Source organism: Hylobates moloch, unplaced genomic scaffold (assembly GCF_009828535.3).
Source record: "Hylobates moloch isolate HMO894 unplaced genomic scaffold, HMol_V3 SCAFFOLD_15, whole genome shotgun sequence".
NCBI lineage: Eukaryota > Metazoa > Chordata > Mammalia > Primates > Hylobatidae > Hylobates > Hylobates moloch.
In genome coordinates, this window is record NW_026652290.1 from 82,743,625 (window position 1) to 82,767,436 (window position 23,812).

The following is a 23,812-nucleotide window of genomic DNA, read 5'->3' on the forward strand; positions in this document are numbered from 1 at the left end:
ATCCTAGCCCCTCAGGAGGCCAAGGTGGAAGGATCACTTCAGCCCAGGAGTTTGAGAGTAGTGTGGGCAATAGTGAGACCCCATCTCTGACAGAAAATAAAAAAAATTGGCCAGGCATGGTGGCTTGTGCCTGTAGTCCCAGGTACTTGGGATGCTGAGGTGGGAGAATCACTTGAGCCCAGGAGGTCAGGTCAAGGCTGCAGTGAGCAATGATTGTGCCACTGCACTCCAGCCTGAGCCACAGAGACTCTGTTGCCGCCCACCCCCAGCCCTCCACCCAAAAAAAGGAAAAACTCGTATCCTGCCATTATCCCTAGTGTAACCTGACTCTTTTAGTATGTTTAAATCTTAGTTTTCTCCTTTACCAGACAAATATATATTGAGATCCTAATGTGTATCAGGCATAATGGTGAACATTCAGTTCTGAACAAAAAAAATGTAGGGCCTATGTCTCTGGAGCTTATCCTCTGGCAAAGAAAAAAATTAATCACCAAATATAAAATTACAAATCGTGGGGGGGGAAAAAAAGACTGCTAGGAGAAAGCCTAAATGGAGGACCTAATTTAGATGGAGAGAAACAGAGAGAAGGGAGGGACCAAAAGAAGGCCTATCTGGAAAAGGGGTATTTATGCTGGACCTAAATGATAAGTAATAGCCAGGAACAGTTTGGTAGGCAGAAAGTTTGTTAAAAATATGTTGTACAGAACTGAAGAATTGGTGAGTGTGTCCAAGCTGATATCTGCCTAAGAAGGGAATAATTCAAGGGACGTGGGAGGAAGTACAGGAGAATGGAGGCAGACAACAGAGTTCAAACTACCAACTCCTTTTGTTTCACTGAGTCTCTTGGAGGTTCTAAGAGAAGTGAAAATTTCTAGGTGAAATTAGGAAAGCTCTCCTTTAACAGTCACTTAAAAAAAGGTCTGGCTGAAAAGTTAATTCTGAATTAGAATCAGCCTTGTTAATTTGAGGTTACAAAATGCTTAACTGATGTTTTCTTATTTAATTCCTACAGTAGCCCCTGTGAGGTACGGGTTATTAATTAACCCCTTTTATAAGTAAAGAAAGTTAAGGTTCACAGAGAGTAAGTGGCAGGGCCAAAACTCAAACACTAGTCTTCCAATTCCAGTCTAGTGCCTTTTCTAGCATACCACAAGGACCTGCCACGATGTTCACAAAATACTGTTTGTCCTTTCCAAAGATATAAACTTTGATGGCTTTAAATTGCTAACAGCAAAGAACTAGAGATAATGTCTCCTTTTTTTGTTTTTTTGGTTTTTTTTGAGACACAGTCTTCCCCTCTCGCCCAGGCTGGGGTGCAATGGCATATCTTGGCTCACTGCAACCTCCGCCTCCCGGGTTCAAGTGATTCTCCTGCCTCAGCCTCCCAAGTAGCTGGGATTACAGGCATGCACCACCACACTTGGCTAATTTTTTGTATCTTTAGTAAACATGGGGTTTCACAATGTTGGCTAGGCTGCTCTTGAACTCCTGACTTTGTGATCCACCTGCCTTGGCCTCCCAAAGTGCTGGGATTACCAGCGTGAACCACCGCACCTGGCCTGATGTTTCCTTTTTAATTTTTTAAGTAGCTGTTACTTTTTTTTTTTTTTTGTATAAAGACAATTTCGACAGAGAATAGGTTAACTCATTTGTCAAACTAGAGACAAAGCAAACGAATTTGCTGTCATGGGAGAGAAGGATACGCCCACTCCAGTTTGAGCTTCTCAGGAGGCAGTTCTGTTCTGATGTCATCATAGTTGTCAACATCGGAAGGAATGAACATGGTAATTGGCCGACCGCGCATAAACATTTTAATATATTCTCCTTCTGTTGAAACATAAGACGAAAGTTAAGTCATACGTATTTTCTGTATAGTCATACAAAAGTGGATTATTAACGTGATACAATAAAAACAAGACAAAAATGACTACTTCAAAGTTTTAGTCTCATTATATACAATTGTTTTTGTTATACAGTTGTCCTGTATCCATGGGGGACTGATTTTAGGAACACCTTCCTCAGATACCAAAATCCATGGATGCTCAATTTCCTGATACAAAATGGCATAGTATTCGCATATAACCTGTATATTTTAAATCATCTCTAGATTACTCATAATACGATATGAATGGTATGTAAATAGTTGTTGTATTGTTTAGAAAATAATGACAAAAGTCTGCATATATTCAGTATAATAGACAATTTTTTTCCCCAAATATTTTCAACCCATGGTTGGCTGAATCTGTGGATGTAGAACCCATGGATGCAGAGGGCCAACTATATTACACAGCATACAGAAAACAAAGTGATACTATGAAGTCCTAGTCTAAAACATTGTAGGGAAAAAAACCAATGGCCATTTCCTTAACTGAGAATAATTTTTTCATAATTAAAACATAATTTATCTAAGTTGACACATTTCTACAAGAAGTCCAGGAAGGCTGAGTAGAAAAACACTAAAGAAAATTTTGTGACTGCAGTTTTTCTAACACTTGAAGAGTGAGATTATTTGGATAGACAACAACCATGTCTACCACACTACTGGATGAACCTACAGATGTTAAATGGCATAAGTTTTTCTTACGCCAGGAAACAATCAACAATAAAAAGGCCACCTATAGAACAGGAGAAAATATTTGCAAGCCATGTATCTAATAAAGGGTTAATCTCGAAAATATATAAGAAACTCAATAGTTAAATAACTGATTTTAAAATGGACTAAGGACATCTTTTCTTTTGTCTTTTCTCCAAAGACATAAAAATGGCCAACAGGTATATAAAAAACTGTTCAACATCACTAATCATCAGACAAATGCAGATCACAATCACAATGAAGTATTACCTTATACCTGTTGGATGGCTATTAATAACAATAATAATAATAATAATAATAATAATAATAAAAAGACGGCCAGGCACGGTGGCTCACGCCTGTAATCTCAGCACTTTGGGAGGCCAAGGTGGGCAGATCATGAGGTCAGGAGATTGAGACCATCCTGGCTAACACGGTGAAACCCGTCTCTATTACAAATAAGAAAAAAAAAAAAATTAGCCAGGCATGATGGCGAGCGCCTGTAGTCCCAGCTACTTGGGAGGCTGAGGCAGAAGAATGGTGTGAACCTGGGAGGTGGAGCTTGCAGTGAGCCAAGATCGCGCCACTGCACTCCAGCCTGGGCGACAAAGCAAGATTCTGTCTCAAAAAAAAAAAAAAAAAAAAAAAAGACAAGTGTTGATGAGGATTTGGAGAAACTGGGACCCTTGTACACTGCTGGTAGGAATGCAAAATGGTGTATAGTTGCTATGGAAAGCAGGATGAAGGTTCCTCAAAAAGTTAAAAACACAACTACCATATGATGCTGCAATCTCACTACTGGGTATTTTCTAGAAAAATTGAAATTAGGATCTTGAAGAGATATCAGTATTCTCAGGTTCACAGCAGCACTATTCACAATAGCCAAGATGTGGAAACAACCTAAACTCAACTGAATAAAGAAAATGAGGCATATATATATATATATATATATCTTGCAATAATAAAAAACAAAAACATGACCTCAAGATTTCAAATACAATACTCTGAGATTTTCAGGACAGTGCTAAGAAACAGTTTTCTTATTGGCAGCATAGGTGTCTTATATTTACATAAACCAATAGGTGTTTATATGATCTGCGACAGTCTAAAACTAAAATGTTAAAAAACACAAGTCTAGAATCAAATCAATATTACACATCTTTTTTTTTTTTTTTTTTTTTTTAAAGAGAGTTTTGCTCTTGCTGCCCAGGCTAGAGTGCAATGGCGCCATCTTGGCTCACTGTAACTTCCACCTCCCGGGTTCAAGTGATTCTCCTGCCTCAGCCTCCTGAGTAGCTGAGATTATAGGCATGTGCCACCATGCCCTGCTAATTTTTTTGTATTTTTAGTAGAGACGGGGTTTCACCATGTTGGTCAGGCTGGTCTTGAACTCGTGACCTCAGGTGATCTACCCGCCTCAGCCTCTCAAAGTGCTGAGATTACAGGCATGAACCACCACGCCTGGGCAATATTATACATCTTTTACAAAAGAAAATACTTCACTCAACTGATGGAATTTTTCTTTTTTTTTTTTTTTTGAGATGGAGTCTCGCTCTGTCACCCAGGCTGGAGTGCAGTCGCACGAGCTCGGCTCACTGCAACCTCTGCCACCCGGGTTCAAGTGATTCTCCCCACTCAGCCACCCAAGTAGCTGGGATTACAGGCATGCACCATCACAACTGGCTCATTTTTAGTAGACACGGGGTTTCACCATGTTGGCCAGATTGGTCTCAAACTTCTGACTTCAAGTGATCCGCGCCCCCTCAGCCTCCCAAAGTGCTGGGATTACTGGCGTGAGCCACCGCACGCGGCCGCTATTCCTTTGAAAACAAAAAACCAAAAAAACCCCACCCCCACTTAACCCTGCCTCTAGCATCCCAGTGACCTACATATAACAGGTTTAATAATATTGATGGTGACTGTGAAATGGTTACAAAAGGAGCTAAAGGAGAGACAAAGACTTAGTACAAATACATGGGAAATGTCTAGCACTTGCCAACTTGTCTGGCATGATACGAAAATAGCATTAGAACCAGATTGAAAATGTGATCATCAACCAGAGGCTGATACAACCTTAGGATCTCGAATAATGACTTAAACGACCTAAGAAGAAGAGTATGTAACAATGCACTAGTTTATATAATGCAAACCATGAAGAGGAAGGAAAGATAAATTACTTCCTGAATGTCTGCAAGTATTTCTTCAGTCAGATTAAAAGGTTGTGCTTGGGCTGGGCATGGTGGCTCATGCCTGTAATCCCAGCACTTTGGGAGGCCAAGGCAGGCAGATCACAAGGTGAGGAGTTTGAGACCAGCCTGCCCAACACGGTGAAATCCCGTCTCTACTAAAAATACAAAAATTCACTGGGTGTGGTGGTACATGTCTGTAATCCCAGCTACTCGGAAGGCTGAGGCAGGAGAATCGCTTGAACCGGAGAGGCGGAGGTTGCAGTGAGCCGAGATCATGCCACCGCACTCCAGCCTGGCAACAGAGTAAGACTCCGTCTCAAAAAAAAAAAAAAAAAAAAGGTTGTGCTTGTTATGGGTGAGAAGTTCAAGTTATTTTTATTATTATTACTCAGTGTAGTTGGCCTCAGAGTTTGATCTAAGAACAGGCTAAGGCCTCCCACACTATGGTTTTAACATTACATGATGTACGTCTTCATTACTTCTGAATCTAAGAGTGGGCTCTACTTCCTGATGATTTTTAGCATAGCTGAAATTTGATAAGAGAATGACCAGTTATAAATATTCCCTACTTCTGCGGTCATCCTGATCTGTATTTCCTTGTCCTTATTTGTATAGTTTACTCTTTTAAGTATCAACTTGTTATATAATTTTTCCTCTAGTTTTTAAGATTACGAACTTTTTGAAGGCAGATATCTCATCCTTTGGAATTTATTCCAGGATCTTTGATCAGAGGTGTACATCATAAATACTTTCTGAATAAAAAAGATATTTAATAGATGCTTCTATTACCACTTAGAAAGGCGTGTAGGTACAGCAAAGGCGGAGGGTTAGTGATACTATCAAGGAAGAAAAAAATGCTCTCCTTTTTGAACAGGCACAGCTCAGAACACCATATTGGGTATCAAGTGTCAAGCAGCCTAAGAAACCAAGTAGAAAAAAAAAGGCATGATCTAGTGCTTCTAACTTTTCTGATATGATATAAAAATGGCAATGCATATTAGGATGACAATGCTTTCACTATCTAGAAATTGGTCATATATGTTGGAGATCAAGTATATAACCTAAACGCTTCAAATAATTTCTGGCAATACATTATATTGAAAACAGCATGAGCTTTGGAAAAGATTATGACTTGAATCTTAGCTTCACGCTTTGTTAACTGCAAGACTGGCTTCGTTTTCTCAATACATAAAGTGGTAACACTACCTACTGTTTGGAATTATAAGTGATTAAATAAGACATCACACTATAAAGCATAATACGAGGTTCTTGACATATATTTATCCTTTTGCCTTTGAAAGGGATTTATGACCACTCTAAACACTGTTTAGCAATTGTTTATGATTTAGTACACTATAGTATCTTTTCATAAGCTTTAAAGTGACTGTCCACAGAACAGCAAGTATCAGCAAACTAGAATTCTGCTGAGTCTATTATGTACATTTTAAAACAACACAAATTCATTTGCAGGAAATGAAAATGAGAGAAGTGGGAGAGTACATGATGACTGAGGGTGGGGACACTGTATTCGAATACCCCATACTCCATCTCAGGGAGGGAGCAGCAAGCCCACTCAATGAAGAATGTGGACCCAGTGTTACTAAGTCTTATTTTTCAAAAGAAATAGAAAATCTATAATTTATTGTGAAACCTGCCAATTTTAAAATGTTTACTCCTCTACCAAAAAAGGGAAAACATCATATGAAAACATACCTTTGGCCTGCACACAACACCAGTTTGCAACCTCTTCTTTTAGGAACACACTCTTTACCTTGGGTATTAGGTAAAATATATAGATGAAGAAGAGCCTCTTTTCTCCCCAGTCATTGTCAAATTGTCACTGCAAACTTTTTCCTGAGAGTCTCAGGCTTCTTGATCTTACAATCATAAAACTTATAGTCAGTATGTATTAATTATCCCAATGCTACTTTCTGCCTATCTTCACTATAAATCACCAGGAAACTCAATAAGGGATGGGCGATGGGACTGATCAAAGCAGAATACGAGATCAGTAACAATACAAAGTCTGGTGGTCAGAAAAGGAAAGTGAGGAAAACTACCTGCCTCGTGATAGTAAACACAGTATGAGGTATTCAATAATGAAGCTGATGCTAACTGAAATATAACTAGACTCAACATTTTATCTCCAACCTTGGTATGGTGAAAATTTCTGGGACTGAGAGGGAGTGAAGAGAAGCCAAGCTTTGTGATACAGACCTTGGTTTGAATCTCAGCTTTAGCACTGACTAGCTTATGTTCAAACAAAATAAATATTCTTAAGTCAATCTGATCAGTGATAGAGCAGTTTAATTATTAAAGACGAAATTCTGTAGGATATTGTTCATAAAGGCTGTTGTTCATTTCCCCAGACACATACAATGTTGGGGCTGGATGAAATTTTACAGCTCTCCTAGTCTAACCTCCTTTTACAGAAGGGGAAACCAAGGCTCAGAGAGATTAAATTTTTAGACTTTGTTCCAAAATTCTATTACTTAGAACTCGGGAAACATTTACACTCTAAAACTATGATCTAGACCTGCTCTGTCTGAAATAACAGACACTGATTACTGAACACTTACCATGTGGCTAGTCTGAATTGAGATATGCTGGAAATATAAAATACAAACCAGATTTTGAAGACTTAGTATGAAAAGAAAAGTAAAATATCTCACTAATAATTTTTTTATACTGATCACACATCAAAATGACAGTATTTTGGCTACCTTGAGTTAAAAATGTTATTAAAACTTAATATTACTTGTGTCTTTTTAAAAATTTGACTAGAAAAATTTGAAGTACATATGCGTTATACATTGTATTTCCATTAGGCAGTGCTGTTCAGATATTGGTAAGGGCCTCAGATTAGTCCAATTAAAAGGTGACAATACAGCTTCCTTTTAATCCAAATAGTTTGATTTGAGCTTGAGCTCTGAATCCCAACAGCTGGAAATTAGGGAGTACAGTAGAAGAGGAAGATGTTTCTGCTCTACTATCTTTGGAAAGAGTGATTCTTAGGCAAAAATTTGAAATATTTGATGTTGCACTTTCCCTTCTGTGTCCTTCCCCCATTCCTCCTAATGCTTCCCCTTCAGTTTCCTTGGGTTTTGCTCTTCTACTTTTGCATCTCCCTTAAGCCATCTGATACTCAGAGGTGTCCCAAATTGCAAAGTGGTTATCATATTCCCTAATCAAAACTCCCATTCTTTTGGGACAGTTATCTCAGGTGTTCTGAGCAAAGCCATCAAAATGGTTCATACTCATGTATAAATATTGGTTTTTAAAGTAATTTATGTAAGATCCTTATAAAAACTTATTAATCGTTCACAAATTGTAACAAAGGAAAAGGAAAAATTCAGGCAGTGTGGAGAAGGGAGATGGCACTGGGCATACTCCATTCCAAGATCAGTTCCTCCAGTGATTTTTTTAAGCTTGCTTTATTTCTGGACTTAGAGATTTTTTAAAAAGAAAAAAAAAAAAGCCTTTCAAAGGCAACAGCAGAACTTCAGGGATTTGGACTGTGATTGTAATTACGTGTGTAATGGGTACTACCTGTAGAAAGCCTTCTGAACATCTAGATTGCTTACAACTTAAAGCATCTTTCTCCCGGAAGTTTCCATTTTAGGAATCCATTTTTTAATCTGTATTTTACAATCTTTAGAACTAAATAGCCTCCCCCAAACTGGAATTTGAGTTTTCTATTTAACTGAAAGGTAGGAGAGTATGATGCTACCTAATTTCTGAAAACAGAAAATTAAAGAATCTTTACTTAATTTGAGCCTTTTTTCTGATACTATCAGGCTCTACTTCCCAAAACCAGAGGTAAACAAAAGAAGGACAACCAAAATGCTAGAAATATTAACTATAATTTTATAGTAGAAAGTGACAAGGGCCATTTTTGGAAGGCTAAAATCTTTTCTTAAAAAGTTTCTTTATCCAAACAAAAGACTTCAAGTCCCAGTAAATGATCCAGTTATTTTCTGGTTATAATTCAATATTTTAAAATTCCAATGAAACAATGGAATCTGTAAGGATGTTTGGATTTTGCCCCCTTTCAATGATCTAGCTGTAAAAATAGTTAAATCATAAAACGTAGGTAACCAAATAAACTAAAAGGGAATTTAGAAGGATATAATCTAACTCTCTTATTTCACAGATTTAAAAAATTCCTAGTTCCAGTACTTGCTAAAGATTAGTAGTTTTATTAGCTAGCATAAAACTTGGGTCTGAAAAATCTGACTAAGTACAAAATGCTACTTTAATTTTTTTCTTCTATTGGCAGAATTCTATTGGCTGATAAAATTTCCTGAATTTTTAATTACATAGTGGGGTGGGAGATGCACAGTGTAAAAGATCTGAACCTAACCTCTTAGGAGCTTAGATTGGAGACATAACCATGTCTTGTGCACCTGTTAATCAACTCTTATACTAATTACAGTAGTAAGCCAACTTACAGTTACCCATCTTCTTGAACCTAAACCTCCTTTAATCAGATTTCTCTTGATGTTTTGTTTACAACTCTGATTGTCATAAAATTACTTGAAAATATCAGATATGAGTTTGCTTAAGCATTTTAGATTATTTTTACTACTTGAAAAGACTTTTTTGGGAAAAGATGGAAAAGAAATCTATTTCAACAATATGAGACACATAAAACTGCTAAAAGACTAACTATACTGCTTAAAACTTTTCTGTAGGCAAAATATGGTTTTATTTTTAAAATTTCCCCAACTCATTCACTTATATCCTCAGGAAAAATTATTTAGAGCACTAAATAAATGAAAAAGCTTCTCATTTTATATGAATATACCAAGTTGCACTTAATTTTTTAAAAATAAGAAATTTGAAAAGGAAACTTCAAGTGTCAAAACATTTAACACCCTGGCTCTGCTTTCTCAATTAACTATAGCAGGGAGTGAATCAGGAGGCCTCAGCAGAACATTAAAAACCTGTATATAAAAATTCTGATTAAATAGGATTAATGAGAAGTTTCAACTATAATGTTATTTCTTAAAGGAAAAACAAACAAACAAAAAAAACCCCTGAATCAAATAAAGCAAAATGTAAAGATCTGATAAATCTGGGTGGTCAGTATATAGGTGCTCACTATATTATTTGAATATATTTTTAGAAACATTAAAATAGTTCACCAAAGTTTAAAAAGCATTATTAAAGGAAAACAATAGAATATTTTTGGTGAAACTGTTCTTTGGAGAATTGTGAGTGTAGTTCAGGGACGTGGCACATGATTTACTATGCCTTTTCCTTGAAATCTTGGTATATGCCACTGATCAACTGCAACTCTTTCTGGCTACAGCTAATCACAAATTTTAGCATTCTTTTCAAAGTGCTTCTAGAAAACAATAACAATTATTAGAGCTAGAAATACAATATAGAATATAACTGCCATTTTTGGACAGGATTAGTGTTTTTTTTTTTTTGAGATGGAGTCTCGTTCTATTGCCTAGGATGGAGTGCAGTGGTGCGATCTCAGCTCACTGCAAACTCCGCCTCCCGGGTTCAAGCGATTCTCCTGCCTCAGCTTCCCAAGTAGGTGGGGACAACAGACAGGCGTCACCATGCCTGACTAATTTTTGCATTTTTGTAGAGACGGGGTTTTGCCATGTTGGCCACGCTCGTCTCAAACTCCTGACGACCTCAGGTCATCTGCCCACCTTGGCCTCCCAAAGTACTGGGACTACAGACATGAGCCACTGTGCCTGGCCTGGACAGCATAGATTTCTAACTATGAAAATATTTCACTCAGTTAACTGGCATACTTGAAGACTGAAAAATTTCTGGTTAATTACATTTTCTAGTTTAGATTTTTTAAAAAAGTATGCGTATAGCAAGAATACACATAATTTGTATGAAAAGACTTTAACCACAATAAATACATAAAAGATTAGAACGTTCTCTAATGAAGTCATATACTTGATGTCCAGAGAAGGCAGTTGGGGCTTTTTTCTTCACTGAAAATAAGGAAAGAGGATGTCAAGAACATGTTCTTAGAAGTTGGGATAGTTTCTCATTAAACTAAAGAGCTTCTGCACAGCAAAAGAAACTACCATCAGAGTGAACAGGCAACCTATAGAATGGGAGAAAATTTTTGCAACCTACTCATCTGACAAAGGGCTAATATCCAGAATCTACAATGAACTCAAACAAATTCACAAGAAAAAAACAAACAACCCCATCAAAAAGTGGGCAAAGGACATGAACAGACACTTCTCAAAAGAAGACATTTATGCAGCCAGAAAACACATGAAGAAATGCTCATCATCACTGGCCATCAGAGAAATGCAAATCAAAACCACAGTGAGATACCATCTCACACCAGTTAGAATGGCCATCATTAAAAAATCAGGAAACAACAGGTGCTGGAGAGGATGTGGAGAAATAGGAACACTTTTACACTGTTGGTGGGACTGTAAACTAGTTCAACCATTGTGGAAGTCAGTGTGGCGATTCCTCAGGGATCTAGAACTAGAAATACCATTTGACCCAGCCATCCCATTACTGGGTATATACCCAAAGGACTATAAATCATGCTGCTATAAAGACACATGCACACATATGTTTATTGCGGCACTATTCACAATAGCAAAGACTTGGAACCAACCCAAATGTCCAACAACGATAGACTGGATTAAGAAAATGTGGCACATATACACCATGGAATACTATGCAGCCATAAAAAATGATGAGTTCGTGTCCTTTGTAGGGACATGGATGAAACTGGAAAACATCATTCTCAGTAAACTATCGCACGGACAAAAAACCAAACACCGCATGTTCTCACTCATAGGTGGGAATTGAACAATGAGAACTCATGGACACAGGAAGGGGAACATCACATTCTTTTTTTGTTGGGGGGGGGGGGGGGGGGGGGGGGCGGGGACAGCATTAGGAGATATACCTAATGCTAAATGACGAGCTAATGGGTGCAGGAAATCAACATGGCACATGGATACATATGTAACAAACCTGCACATTGTGCACATGTACCCTAAAACCTAAAGTATAACAAAAAATAAAAAAAAAAAAAAAAAAGAAGTTGGGATAGTTTCTATTTTAAAAAATTGGACAGCCTTCAAACATATTTTAATCTAGAAGACTGCTACTAACCACAACATTATGAAATCAGATCTTTGCTTTATAGGTCTTAAAAAAAAATCTCCAACAGAGGAAAGGTCCCCTTTTTTTGGTCTCCTTTTAAAATACAGATGGCGAGACCAGCAGCCTGGCGGGCCTGCTGTCCTTGGCAGTGCCTTCTTTACCCTCTTAAATAAATAAAAATACAGAGAATACTTGGACAAAGCCCAGATGTAGGGATCCAAGTTATGGTTACACAGGTTATTAAAAGAGACAGTATGTAAATTTTAGAACTAGCCAGGCACAGTAGTTCATGCCCGTAATCCCAGCAATCTGGAAGGCTGAAGTGGACGGATTACTTGAGCCCAGGAGTTCAAGAACAGCCTGGGCAACATGGCGAAACCTTATCTCTACTAAAAATACAAAACTAGCTGGGCACAGTAGCACATTCCTATAGTCCCAGCTACTCTGGGGGCTGAGATGGGAGGATCAACTGAGCCCGGGAGGTCAAGGCTGCAGTAAGCTGTGATCATTCCACAGCATTCCAGCCTGGGTAACACAGTGAGACCCTATCTCAAAAATAAAAAAGAAAATAAATACGTTTTAGAATTAAGTATGTGTCTCCGTTGGAAATGCATTGGTCTTCCGTCCTTTCTGTTTATCCACACTCAACAAACTTCTTCCCTAAATTCTGGAATTGCCAAATTTGGGATGCCATCTTGGTAAAAAGAAAAGAATCGGTCTGTAGTTCAATTAAAGGCTTTTGACTTTTTTCGTTTGTTTCAAACTGTACTCTCTCTCAGTAAGTGACAATATACACCGTCTCAATAGGTGACACAATATACAGCATCAGCAGGACACTGCTATTACATATCTTTATCGATAAATTTTAGCTATTCTTTCAGATACAATGCTAAGTTTGCACAGGTGTGAACAGGTTTTAGGACTAAACGTGCCTGGAGCCAAAAGGTCAGAAAACATAATGCAAGGCTCTGAACAAAAGCACCTGCATTCAAGCCATCTTCCCACCTTAGACTCCCAAGTAGCTGGGACTACAGATGTGTGCCACCACGCCTGGTTAATTTTTGTATTTTTGGTAGAGATGGGGTTTTGCCATGTTGCCCAGGCTGATCTTGAACTCCTGAGCTCAAGCAATCCACCCACCTTGGCCTCCCAAAGTGCTGGGATTATAGGCATGAGCCACCTCACCCAGCCTTTAAGTTCTTCAAAAGGTAGTTTACAAGCAAGTTAGTGAAGGTATTGTGGGGACAGGAGGAAACTGTCCTTCATTTTCTGTTTGCTGCAAGAAAAAGCTTTCAGAAAGTTACCAAAAAGACCTTAGTGATATCTAATCTAAGCCTACATATATGTAAGGAAACTGAGACCCAAAGTCTCAGGGTGACAGGAAAAATTTTATCAGACAACAATGTTTTGTTTTCTAAAATCATTTCCTTTAGCAAATGGAATTTTCAGCTTCTCCCAAAGTTATGAGTTATCTAACTCACAGTGTAGAACTGTGATTCTTTAATTTTCTTTGATACAGGTCATTTTACCCCTAATTAGGTCTCATGTTTACTACTCATTTGCCCTTTCTGCTATATCACTTTGCTTCCCTTTCCTACATGAGGTACCTCATGAAGCTTCTCTTGCTTGGAATGAATCTGTATTTTATAAATGTAATTGCTAAATAATACAAAATTGTATGTACTCTATGATGAATGACCTCCTTGCTATTCGTTAATAGAGCAAGAAAGTCCCTGCCTCAAGGCTTATATACTTCCAGCTTCCTCTGTTCATAAAATCCTTTTTTCAGTTATCTACATACTTCATATTTCATTCACTTCCTTCAGGTCACCGTATCAGAAATATCTTCCCTAACCACTCTATATAAAATAGCAATTCTCTACTCTCCTTATTCTTTCCCCATATATATCACCTTCCTGACATATGAAGTATTTATCTGTTTTGTCTATGGAGCATGAATGTAAGTTCCACATAGCTCAACACTGTAACTGCTGTAACTCTGAGTGCTTAGGATAGGGTCTGACAAAATAAGCACTCAGTAAATATCTGTTAAATCAATGAATGAATGTATAAAATGTTTATCTGATAAAGAACAATAAAGAAACACATTAGAACTGTAACCTGTTAGAATGACAAGATTATTCAGGTTTTTTCCTTTCCCCAATTTTATAAATGAGTTTGTATTATTTTAAAATTATTTGATAAAGCATTTGGCTACAATAAATTACTGAGGGATTTTAGACAGTATATAATTCAAAATGACTTTTCAAGTATTTTTAATCTGAAGCCATTTTTGGAGAGGTAGCTAATAGTCAATTACTTCTCAATTTTCTAAGATATTATAACTATCCTTCTATCTTGATATACCTGTACAGTTAGGATATTACTGTACTGAAATGGTAAGTAACAATGAATCTAATCCTAGAGCAGGGAGGCAGCACAATAAGAGGAAGACTGGGATTTAGTGATTGATGACTTCCTTTTTCCTCAAAATAGGCAGATTTCTTTCCAGTAGAGATCTGAGTCATTCAGTTTCTCAACATGACCAGGTAATTATGTGTTAAATCTAAACAGGCCTAGTATGAAGTTCTACAAGAGAAAAATTAAATTTAAGATTATTCAAGTCTGAAAAAAACATTTTGAGGACATTCAGATTCTGCTTCAGAAATAACGACAGCATGTGACACTTACTTTTCATATCTAAAAAATGTAGGCCAGGTGCGGCGGCTCACACCTATAATCTTAATGCTTTGGGAGGTAGAGTTGGGAGGATTGCTTGAGGCCAAAAGTTTGATAAAAGCCTGGGAAACACAGTGACACCCTGCCTCTATAAAGTAATACAAAAATTAGCTGGGTGTTGTGGTATATGCCTGTAGTCTCAGCTACTTGGAAGGCTGAGGCAGGAGGGTCACTCAAGCCTGGAGTTCAAGGCTGCAGTGAGTTATGATCGTGCACTGAACTCCAGCCTGGGTGGCAGAGTAAGACCCTGTCTCTAAATAAATAAATAATAAATTTAAAATGTAATATATAGTTGGTCCCTTGGTTTCCATGGGACATTGGCTCTAGGATCTCTTGCAGATAGCAAAATCTGTGGATGCTCAAGTCCTTGATATAAAAGGTATAGTATTTCCATGTAATCTATGACTATCTTCCTGTATACTTTAAATCATCATTAGATTACTTATTAGTTGTTGTATTGTTTAGGGAATTATGACAAAAAAAAAGTTTATACATGTTCACCACAGATGCAACTTTGTTTTCCTTGAATATTTCGAATGCAGGTTGGTTGAATCCAGGAATGTGAAATCCGCAGATATGGAACGCCAGTAGTACCTGATAACTATTTCAAGGATGACCTTAATGGCAGCATCATTTTGTTTATTAGAAAATTTGTCAAATTGTTATCTATTTTCCACAATAAGCAATTTTATATATGGTGCTTCAAGTCCCCCAACTTAGCTTGGAAAAATTTTTGAAATCAGTAACTCACCAAAGTGAACACTATTGTACTAGAACCTAACTGCTACCTCTAACAATAGACAGTACTACATGGAACTTATTCAAATTTTAAGTTGACATGCTAGGACTTTATCTCTGCTGTATCTGGAGCACAACCCAGCAGAACTAGGGAAGAGAGTAATGAAAAAAGTTTAGGTTTCAGGGTATAAACATATAGGTCAGTAAGAGCCTCTTTTTAGTGGCATAACCTGCCCTTCCTCTCACACCTAACCTCAGAGATTGCCCTGTGTACATCCCATTCCACTTTCTACTGCTTTCAACAACAAGTTTCCTGACTTCTGCCTAAGTGGTGATTGGAATACGCAGCTTTCTAGCTTTTCTCCTACTCTTCTCTGTCTGAAGGACACAGGCCTTTCAGGTTAAGTATTCTCTGTTACCACTCACCTAAATGTACCATATGTAAATAGGCTTCTTCTCAAATCAAAGCAGATGATTTGGAACAAGCCACAGCTATCATTGTCAAAAAGAGGCTAAATTAATGTCATATTTTAAAAAGAATGTCCAAAAATGACAAATATTAGCATTAATAGCTGAAATACTGGAAAATGTGTTGTGAATATGCCATGCAAAATGAATACCACACTTTTAAAATAGCTTTACAACTTACCGTCAATGAATCTCACCTATTTAAAAATTATCTTTTCATCTTGTAATACAAATCTGAGTGCAAGGTTTTACTGCCAAATTCATATATTAATATCTAAAACTTACTTGGTATTATATGTCAGGTACTGGGTACACTTTATTACTATAATTTTTACAGTAACCCTTTAATGGCTTATTATTATCTCAATTACAGATGAGAAAACAAAGACTTAGGGAGGTTGAAGTAACCTGCTCAAGGTCACTATAGCTAATTCAATGGTAAAACCACTCTCTGGACTCCAAAATCCATGTGTTTAAACATCTACATGACATTGTTTGCTATACATCTCTACACGTAGGTTAAGTTTTATAGACAACTCAAATGCAATTGTCCAAAGCCAAACTCCTTTTCCACACATCTCCTTCTCCTCAAATGTTCCCTATTTCAGTAGATGCCACTATATTTCAATTTGTATTTCATATATATTATTTCATCCTTCAGTAGTCATGTGAAATAAGCTTTACAGTTACTATACTTAGATTAGAAAACCACTCAGAGACATTGTCATTCAGCCTAGGTCATAAGGCTATTACGTGTAAGAGCCAGGACCAAACACTAAACACAGCTATTCCCCATTCGCTGCTCTTCCTATCACATACCACTGCCTCTATTTAAAAAAAAAAAAAAAAGTTTTCAGACCAGAAGTGGTGGCTCACACCTGTAATCCCAACACTTTGGGAGGCTGAGGCAGGAGGACTGCTTGAGCCCAGGAGTTTGAGACCAACCTAGGCAACAAAGTGAGACCCCATCTCTACAATAAATACAAAAAATCAGGCAGGTATGTGGTGCGCGCCTGTAGTCCCAGCTACTGGGAGGCTTCAGTGAGAGGACTGCTTGAGCCCAGGAGGTCAAGGCTGCAGTGAGCCAAGGTAGTGACTGCACTCCAGCCGGGGCAACACAGCAAGACCCCCTCTCTTAAAAGTTTTGATATATAACATATTAAGAATTATCTTCATAAATAAAATTTCATTTTTCCCTTTAAAGTATCTCAAACATTACTTAATCTATGTTGTATTATAAAGAAGGGAGAAAGTAAGACCTACTAAAGAAGAATGCCAGCAAAATTCAACTTCACTTAGAACGTCTATGTAAATACAAATGACCTAAAGACTATTAGAAATATTTCTTTCTTTTCTTTTTGGAACCAAAAAAGTAAAAATCCACAGAAATCAAGTTAAATCTCTAAAAAAAAAAAAAATTTAACCACGTTGTAGTTGGTTACTATAATAGACCAGAAAATAATGCTAACTATGACACATAGAAATGAGCTGTGAAAACCATGCACAGAAAGGACATGCTTTCATTAAGAACAGCATGCTTCAATTAAATTTGCAGTCAATCTAAAGAGAATGTAAAATTGATGTATAAAACTTACCTACACTGCAATTAAATTAAATACGCATTCGCCAAAAGTCTACTCTCTCTTTTTGGTCTGAACAAGCCAACAACAGCAAGTAGCCAGAAGTTACAATCAATATAAAAGAAAAACTTAAGAGGAAATGGATTTGCTAGACTCATTATATTTTCAGTCTGAGCATCAAGAAATGAGTGATTATTTGCAATGAAGTTGGCAAGACAGAAAATTGAGTTAAAATTTATCAATCTTCTAAATGGCTTTTCTAGGTAAAACTTTTTTTAAAGGAGAAAACTCCCTTTGGTATTTTATCCTTTTCTGTAATACTGTATTTTTACTGTTCACCTTGAATCTTCAGATTTCTTGGAAATCAGATGGAGTTTTAAAAATGTAGCTGGGCCAAGTGTGGTGGCTCACGCCTATAATCCCAGTATTTTGGGAGGCTGAGGCGGGAGGACTGCTTGAGGCCATGAGTTTGAGACCAGCCTGGCCAACACGGTGAAACTCCACCTCTACTAAAAATACAAAAATTGGCCGGGCGCTGTGGCTCACGCGTGTAATCCCTGCATTTTGGGAGGCCGAGGCGGGAGGATCACCTGAGGTCAGGAGTTTGAAACCAGCCTGTCCAACATGGTGAAACCCCGTCTCTACTAAAAATACAAAACAAACAAACAAACAAACAAACAAAAAAACACCAAAAATTAGCCAGGTGTGGTGGTGCCTATAGTCCCCAGCTACTTGGGAGGCACAAGAATCGCTTGACCCCAGGAGGTGAAAGTTGCAGTAAGCCGAGATTGCGCCACCGCATTCCACCATGGGCAACAGAATGAGACTCGGTCTCAAAAAATAAAATAAATAACATTAAAATAAAATAAAATAAAATGTAGCTGGATTCCTCTACTTCAAATCATTGTATTTCCTTTGTTAGGAAGAAAGTCAGGCAGCATAAATAATGAAAAGCCAAATAAGAGATCCAGGAAAAAATTCACTTAGAAGGCAACCAACTGCGTAGCTTATTCTTACCTTGGCTGTTTTTTTCACGAGTTGACATTTTTGCTGGTTGAGACAAAAATGACATTATCTTACAATAAAAACTGGGTATTTTCCTAAATGACTACAGTAATGCACTTTGTTTTGATTACTATGAACTGATAAAGTGCACTGGATGAAAATATTATTTTCAATTAGCAAAAATTAAACTAAGGCAAAATAAAATTTTTAAAAGGATTTTTAATTTACCTTGGTTGATGATGACATCTTTATGCCTAGAAAATAAATTTAAGAAACACATTTGTTTTATAAGTTTATATGGCTGACCATTAGAATCACCTCAAGAAACTGTAAAAGTTTTAATGCTTAGGCTATAAACTAAATAAATCTCTAGAAGTGAAAGTAAGAAATCAGCATTTTTTAAAGTTTCTCACTGATGAACTACTAATATAGAATATTTTATAAAACAATGAATATCCCACAAGAGCATCTAAACAGTGAAAGCATAAAAATAACTTATGAAAAATACTCAAATCTTATATGATTATTAAGATTTATTATTTGGCTGGGCACAGTGGCTCACACCTGTAATCCTAGCACTTTGGGAGGCTGAAGCAGGTGAATTGTTTAAGTCCAGGAGTTCAAGACCGGCCTGGGCAACATGGCAAAACCCTGTCTTTACAAAAAATACAAAAATATTAGTTGGGCATGGTGGCACGCGCTTGTAGTCCCAACTACCCAGGAAGCTGGGGTAGGAGAATCACCTGAGCCCAGGAAGGTGAAGGCTGCAGTAAGACGTGATAGTGATGGTGCCACGGCACTCCAGCCTGGGCGACTGAGACACTGTCTCAAAAAAAAAAAAAAAAAAAAAAAAAAAAAAGACGTATTATTTGAGTTGGGAGCATTAAAAGGTAGATACAACTTTTTGTAGAAGACTTGAAAGAAAACATACACCGGGCTGGTACGGTGGCTCAAAGTGCTACTTTGGGAGGCCAAGGCAGGCGGATCATGAGGTCAAGAGATCGAGATCATCCTGGCTAACATGGTGAAACTCCATCTCTACTAAAAATACAAAAATTAGCTGGGCGTGGTGGCGCGCACCTGTAGCCCCAGCTACTCGGGAGGCTAAGGCAGAAGAATTGCTTGCACCCAGGAGGCGGAGGTTGCAGTGAGCCAAGATTGTGCCACTGCACTCCAGCCTGGCGACAGAGTGAGACTCTGTAAGAGAAGTATAAATTATAATACAGAGTTTTCAAAAAGATTCAAACCAAGGCCGGGCGTGGTGGCTCACGCCTGTAATCCCAGCACTTTGGGAGGCGGAGGCAGGCAGATCATGAGGTCAAGAGATCAAGACCATCCTGGCCAACATGGTGAAACCCCGTCTCTACTAAAAATACAAAAATTAGCTGGGCATGGTGGCACGTGCCTGTAGTCCCAGCTACTCGGAAGGCTGAGGCAGGAGAATTGCTTGAACCTGGGAGGTGGAGGTTGCAGTGAGCCAAGATGGTGCCACTGCACTCCAGCCTGGCGACAGAGCAAGACGCCGTCTCAAAAAAAAAAAAAAAAAAAAAAAAAAAAGATTCAAACCAGACATACATAACTATACATGCAAACATAATAGCCAAATAATTATTACTTTTCAGATATAATGAAGAAAGTGCAATACTTACTTGTCTGTAGTTTTGGTAACTTTTGGTATTAATTTGGGTGTTGAAGGTATTTTCGACAATTTATTACGGCTATCATCTGAATTTTCCCATGAATTATGTGACTTTTCAGCTGGTGATGGTCGTTTTATGCTAGAAGGAACATGAATTTCTTAGAGAAAAATTCTGAGTGTCAAAGACATGCAACTGACAATTTAAACAGAACACAAAAGCAGCAATTAACATTTCCTTAAAGCTAATCCAGAAAAGAGAAGGATTAGTTGAAAGACTGCCTGGATGAGTGAAGGAGTTAAACAAGGCAACTCCCAAATCTGTATTATAATTTTCTGTATCACTCAGAAGATTCACTAGAACAAATATTACCCGAATTTTTTTAAAAAAACACTTTTGTTAACAGAAAAAAATTATTTCCTTACATCTGAGTAATGTTTCTCATAATTTGTAGTTACAAAAAAACCTGTATTTTCTCATAGCCATTGAATTTTATAAGGCTGCCATTTTCATTCTTTGTGCAATTATGTCCTCAAGTAATTATATTACATATGGTACAAATGACAATTTCTAAATATAACAAGATATAAACTCTTGTTTATATCTTTAGGGACAATTTTACCAATGATCAGAAATAAACAAGACTTTACATAAGAATGTGGTTATTGGCAATCCCGATTCCCTATACTTATAAGTGAAATTCGTTTCTTTACAAATAATTTTTTCCTTGCATTGCTAACTATCCTCAAACTCATCCAGTCTCCAATACTTCTTGCAACAGTATATCCAAAGAGCAATTTAGGAGGGCAAGCACATTTCCAGGAGACCTCAAGAAGCTGAAAAAAAGATGCTGGGACAAAGAAGATACCAAGTGAAATCAGAACCTTAAAAAGACTGATTATAAAAAGCCATCTTAAAACACACACAATCCAAAGTTATGTAACATTAATAAGCTATATCCAAGAAAAACTCCACAGGAGAGCAGGCAGAAAAATTACAAACCATTTAGATTGGGTAAGAATCTGCATGAGACACACAGACAAAGCATTTTGTAAGTGGTAAACATGCATCAATCAAGTGAAGGGTATTTTGGTTTTCCCAATTTCCATTAGCAATTTGAGGCAAAATATTAAATTGATGAAATAAAAATATAAATCTTTTAGGAATGGTTGTCATTTATTTTATTAAAATTCTAGCCAGTTCTGGAAATGGTTTAATAATTTCCTAAGATTTCCAAGCAGAAGTACGATGATAAAATATGACTATTCCTAATCACAGGCTTGAATAAGCATTTCTAAACAGGCAAATTTAATTAGATTGGTCTCAATATTTGATTAGGAGGCAGCTGTAGCACTGAACTCCCAGCATGCAGGTTTAGATTCTCAATTTAGGCTCACACACATTGTTAGAATGTTTCTCCCTTTTCCCCTTCTCATAACTTTAAAATATTAATTATTACGGACACAGAGAGAAGCCCTCAAGCAAGCCTTTAGCATAGAAAAGACCAGGTGAAATGGATTCATTTCTCTACTCAAGCAAGAACTTATCCTCCCAAGACCCAAAACTGAAACTGAGATGTAGCCACAATGAAGAGCCACTTGAGATGGGCCCTTGCAGGTTGAAGGTTGTAATGATGCCAAAATACAGTGAGGACAATTACATGTGGCCATTTTCTATCCATGGCTATAAATTTATGCATAGTTACAGATAAATTTAAAAAGTATTCAAAAATTTGGTTAGGAAAATATTGTTTGGTTTTAGACTAGGTCATTCCTGCCTTCATCAGATTGTTTATAACAGTTTTTTTTTTTTTTTTCCAGTTTTAACTGAGAAGTTGTGACCTTAATTCTTTATTCCCCAATGGGCTATAAAGCGTAAATTATAAGCAACAAAGAAGGGAAAAATAAAGCCACAGCCTTTTCTCTCAGAATCCTTGGATAGCTAACTTTTTCCCAAGTCACAGAATTTAGGTATCATTACAACCATTCCCTAGCTCTGTACTTGGGGACAGTTAAAACCTTTTGGTGGGAGTAGCATTCTTGCTTTCTGGAGTTTGTCTGTGTATTTGGAGAGGTTGTGAAGAGGGCTGGGGAGAAGGTGATGCTCGAATTTGTGGACTTTGATCATTAGAATGAGATTCCTCTTTTTTTTCTCTCTGTCCTTGTGGTTTTTCTTTCTTTTTTTCTGTACCACTGTAAAATAAAGTATAACATGGAACAATACACATTTAAACAAATAAAAAAAAATCAAACGATAGAAAAGTGATTATTATATAATTCAAAATCCTAAGTCATACAGCTAATACAATTTGCACTGTTTTCATTCAATAAGGACAATATTTCTTTGAAAATTCCAGAAGCTATTAACATCTTCAGTAAAGAATTTATAAAAATTCTAAGGCGATACATCCCATGAAGATTGCCCCTTTAGACAGAAATGGTCTCTAATAAATTTTGCCATCTTGGCAGATTTTGGGGGACAAATGAAGGTCTCTCGACCTCAAGTTACCCAAATCAGAGGATTATCTGTGTAAAGCATACTGACTGATGCCAAGGGAACACTAAGTATTCATGTTTAATAGGTTATTCTCCAATTCCTGTTTTTTTTTCTGTATACTTCTACTCCACTCAACTGAGTTTTAAACTTACCAAGAGTTTAAGTTTTCCCCAAATCTGTTTATGCCAGTTGTTATTTTAATTATGTAAGTTAATTAAATACAAAGAGAACTGCAATTTCTATGAAAACTAAGTTTAATGCTCTGGAAAGACTACAAAAAAAATGAGTTACCAAAAAAAAAATTGCTGTTAAATTTAGTGTGAGTGACACAACTTAAAAAATCACAGAGGTGGCTGGGCGCAGTGGCTCACGCCTGTAATCCAAGCACTTTGGGAGGCCGAGGCAAGTATCACCCGAGGTTAGGAATTCAAGACCAGCCCAGGCAACATGGTGAAACCCCGTTTCTACTAAAAATACAAAAATTAGCTTGGCGCGGTGGCGTGTGCCTGTAATCCCAGCTACTCGGGAGGCTGAGGCAGCAGAATCACTTGAGCCAGGAAGGCGGAGGTTGCAGTGAGCTGACACTGCACCATTGCACTCCAGCCTGATGACAGCGCCAGACTCCATCTCAAAAATCAAACAAACAAATCACAGAGCCCGGGTGTGGTGGCTCACACCTGTAATCCCAGCACTTTGCAAGGCCAAGGTAGGAGGATTACTTGATCCCAGGAGTTCAAGACCAGCCTGGGCAACAAAGTGAGACTCTGTCTCTTTAAAAAAAAAAAAAAAATTGGCCGGGTGCAGTGGCTCACGCCTGTAATCTCAGCACTTTGGGAGGCCAAGGTGGATGGATCACGAGGTCAGGAGATCAAGACCATCCTGGCTAACACGGTGAAACCCCATCTCTACTAAAAAATACAAAAAAATAGCTGGGCATGGTGGTGGGCGCCTGTAGTCCCAGCTACTTGGGAGGCTGAGGCAGGAGAATGGCGTGAACCCAGGAGGCGGAGCTTGCAGTGAGCCCAGATCATGCCACTGCACTCCAGCCTGGGCGACAGGGCAAGACTCTGTCTCAAAAAAAAAAAAGAAACAAAATCACAGAAAGAGAGATGGGTTTTAACATACTCTTCTGCCAGTTTTAAATTTCTTACTCATTTCATTTCTGAGAAATGAAACTAAAAATTTTAGAAAGTTATTTATGGGTATATTTTAATGAAAGACAGTCAACAAGGAATTTGATCAGAGATATATACTTAGAGGGTAGGTTTGGTC

At 37.6% G+C, this 23,812-nt stretch overlaps 1 protein-coding gene across 6 annotated transcripts in view; it reads right to left on the reverse strand.

Moving 5' to 3' along the window:
• The window catches only part of EML4 (EMAP like 4), a 165,933-nt gene that overhangs the window by 50,704 nt on the left and 91,417 nt on the right, over positions 1–23,812 (reverse strand). For 3 of the 6 annotated variants that reach the window (XR_004252331.2, XM_032177858.2, XM_058428764.1), the window contains 5 exons: positions 22,063–22,236; positions 20,057–20,185; positions 18,636–18,661; positions 18,420–18,452; positions 1,704–1,827 (listed from right to left, as the gene is read on the reverse strand). Coding sequence is in view for 5 of the 6 variants with exons in the window: in XM_032177858.2 (XP_032033749.1) it covers positions 1,704–1,827; positions 18,420–18,452; positions 18,636–18,661; positions 20,057–20,185; positions 22,063–22,236 (486 nt within the window). In the remaining variant the exon portion in view is untranslated. The remainder of the gene's footprint in view (positions 1–1,703; positions 1,828–18,419; positions 18,453–18,635; positions 18,662–20,056; positions 20,186–22,062; positions 22,237–23,812) is intronic. The other 3 variants (XM_032177859.1, XM_032177860.2, XM_032177861.1) reach the window with 3 other exon arrangements.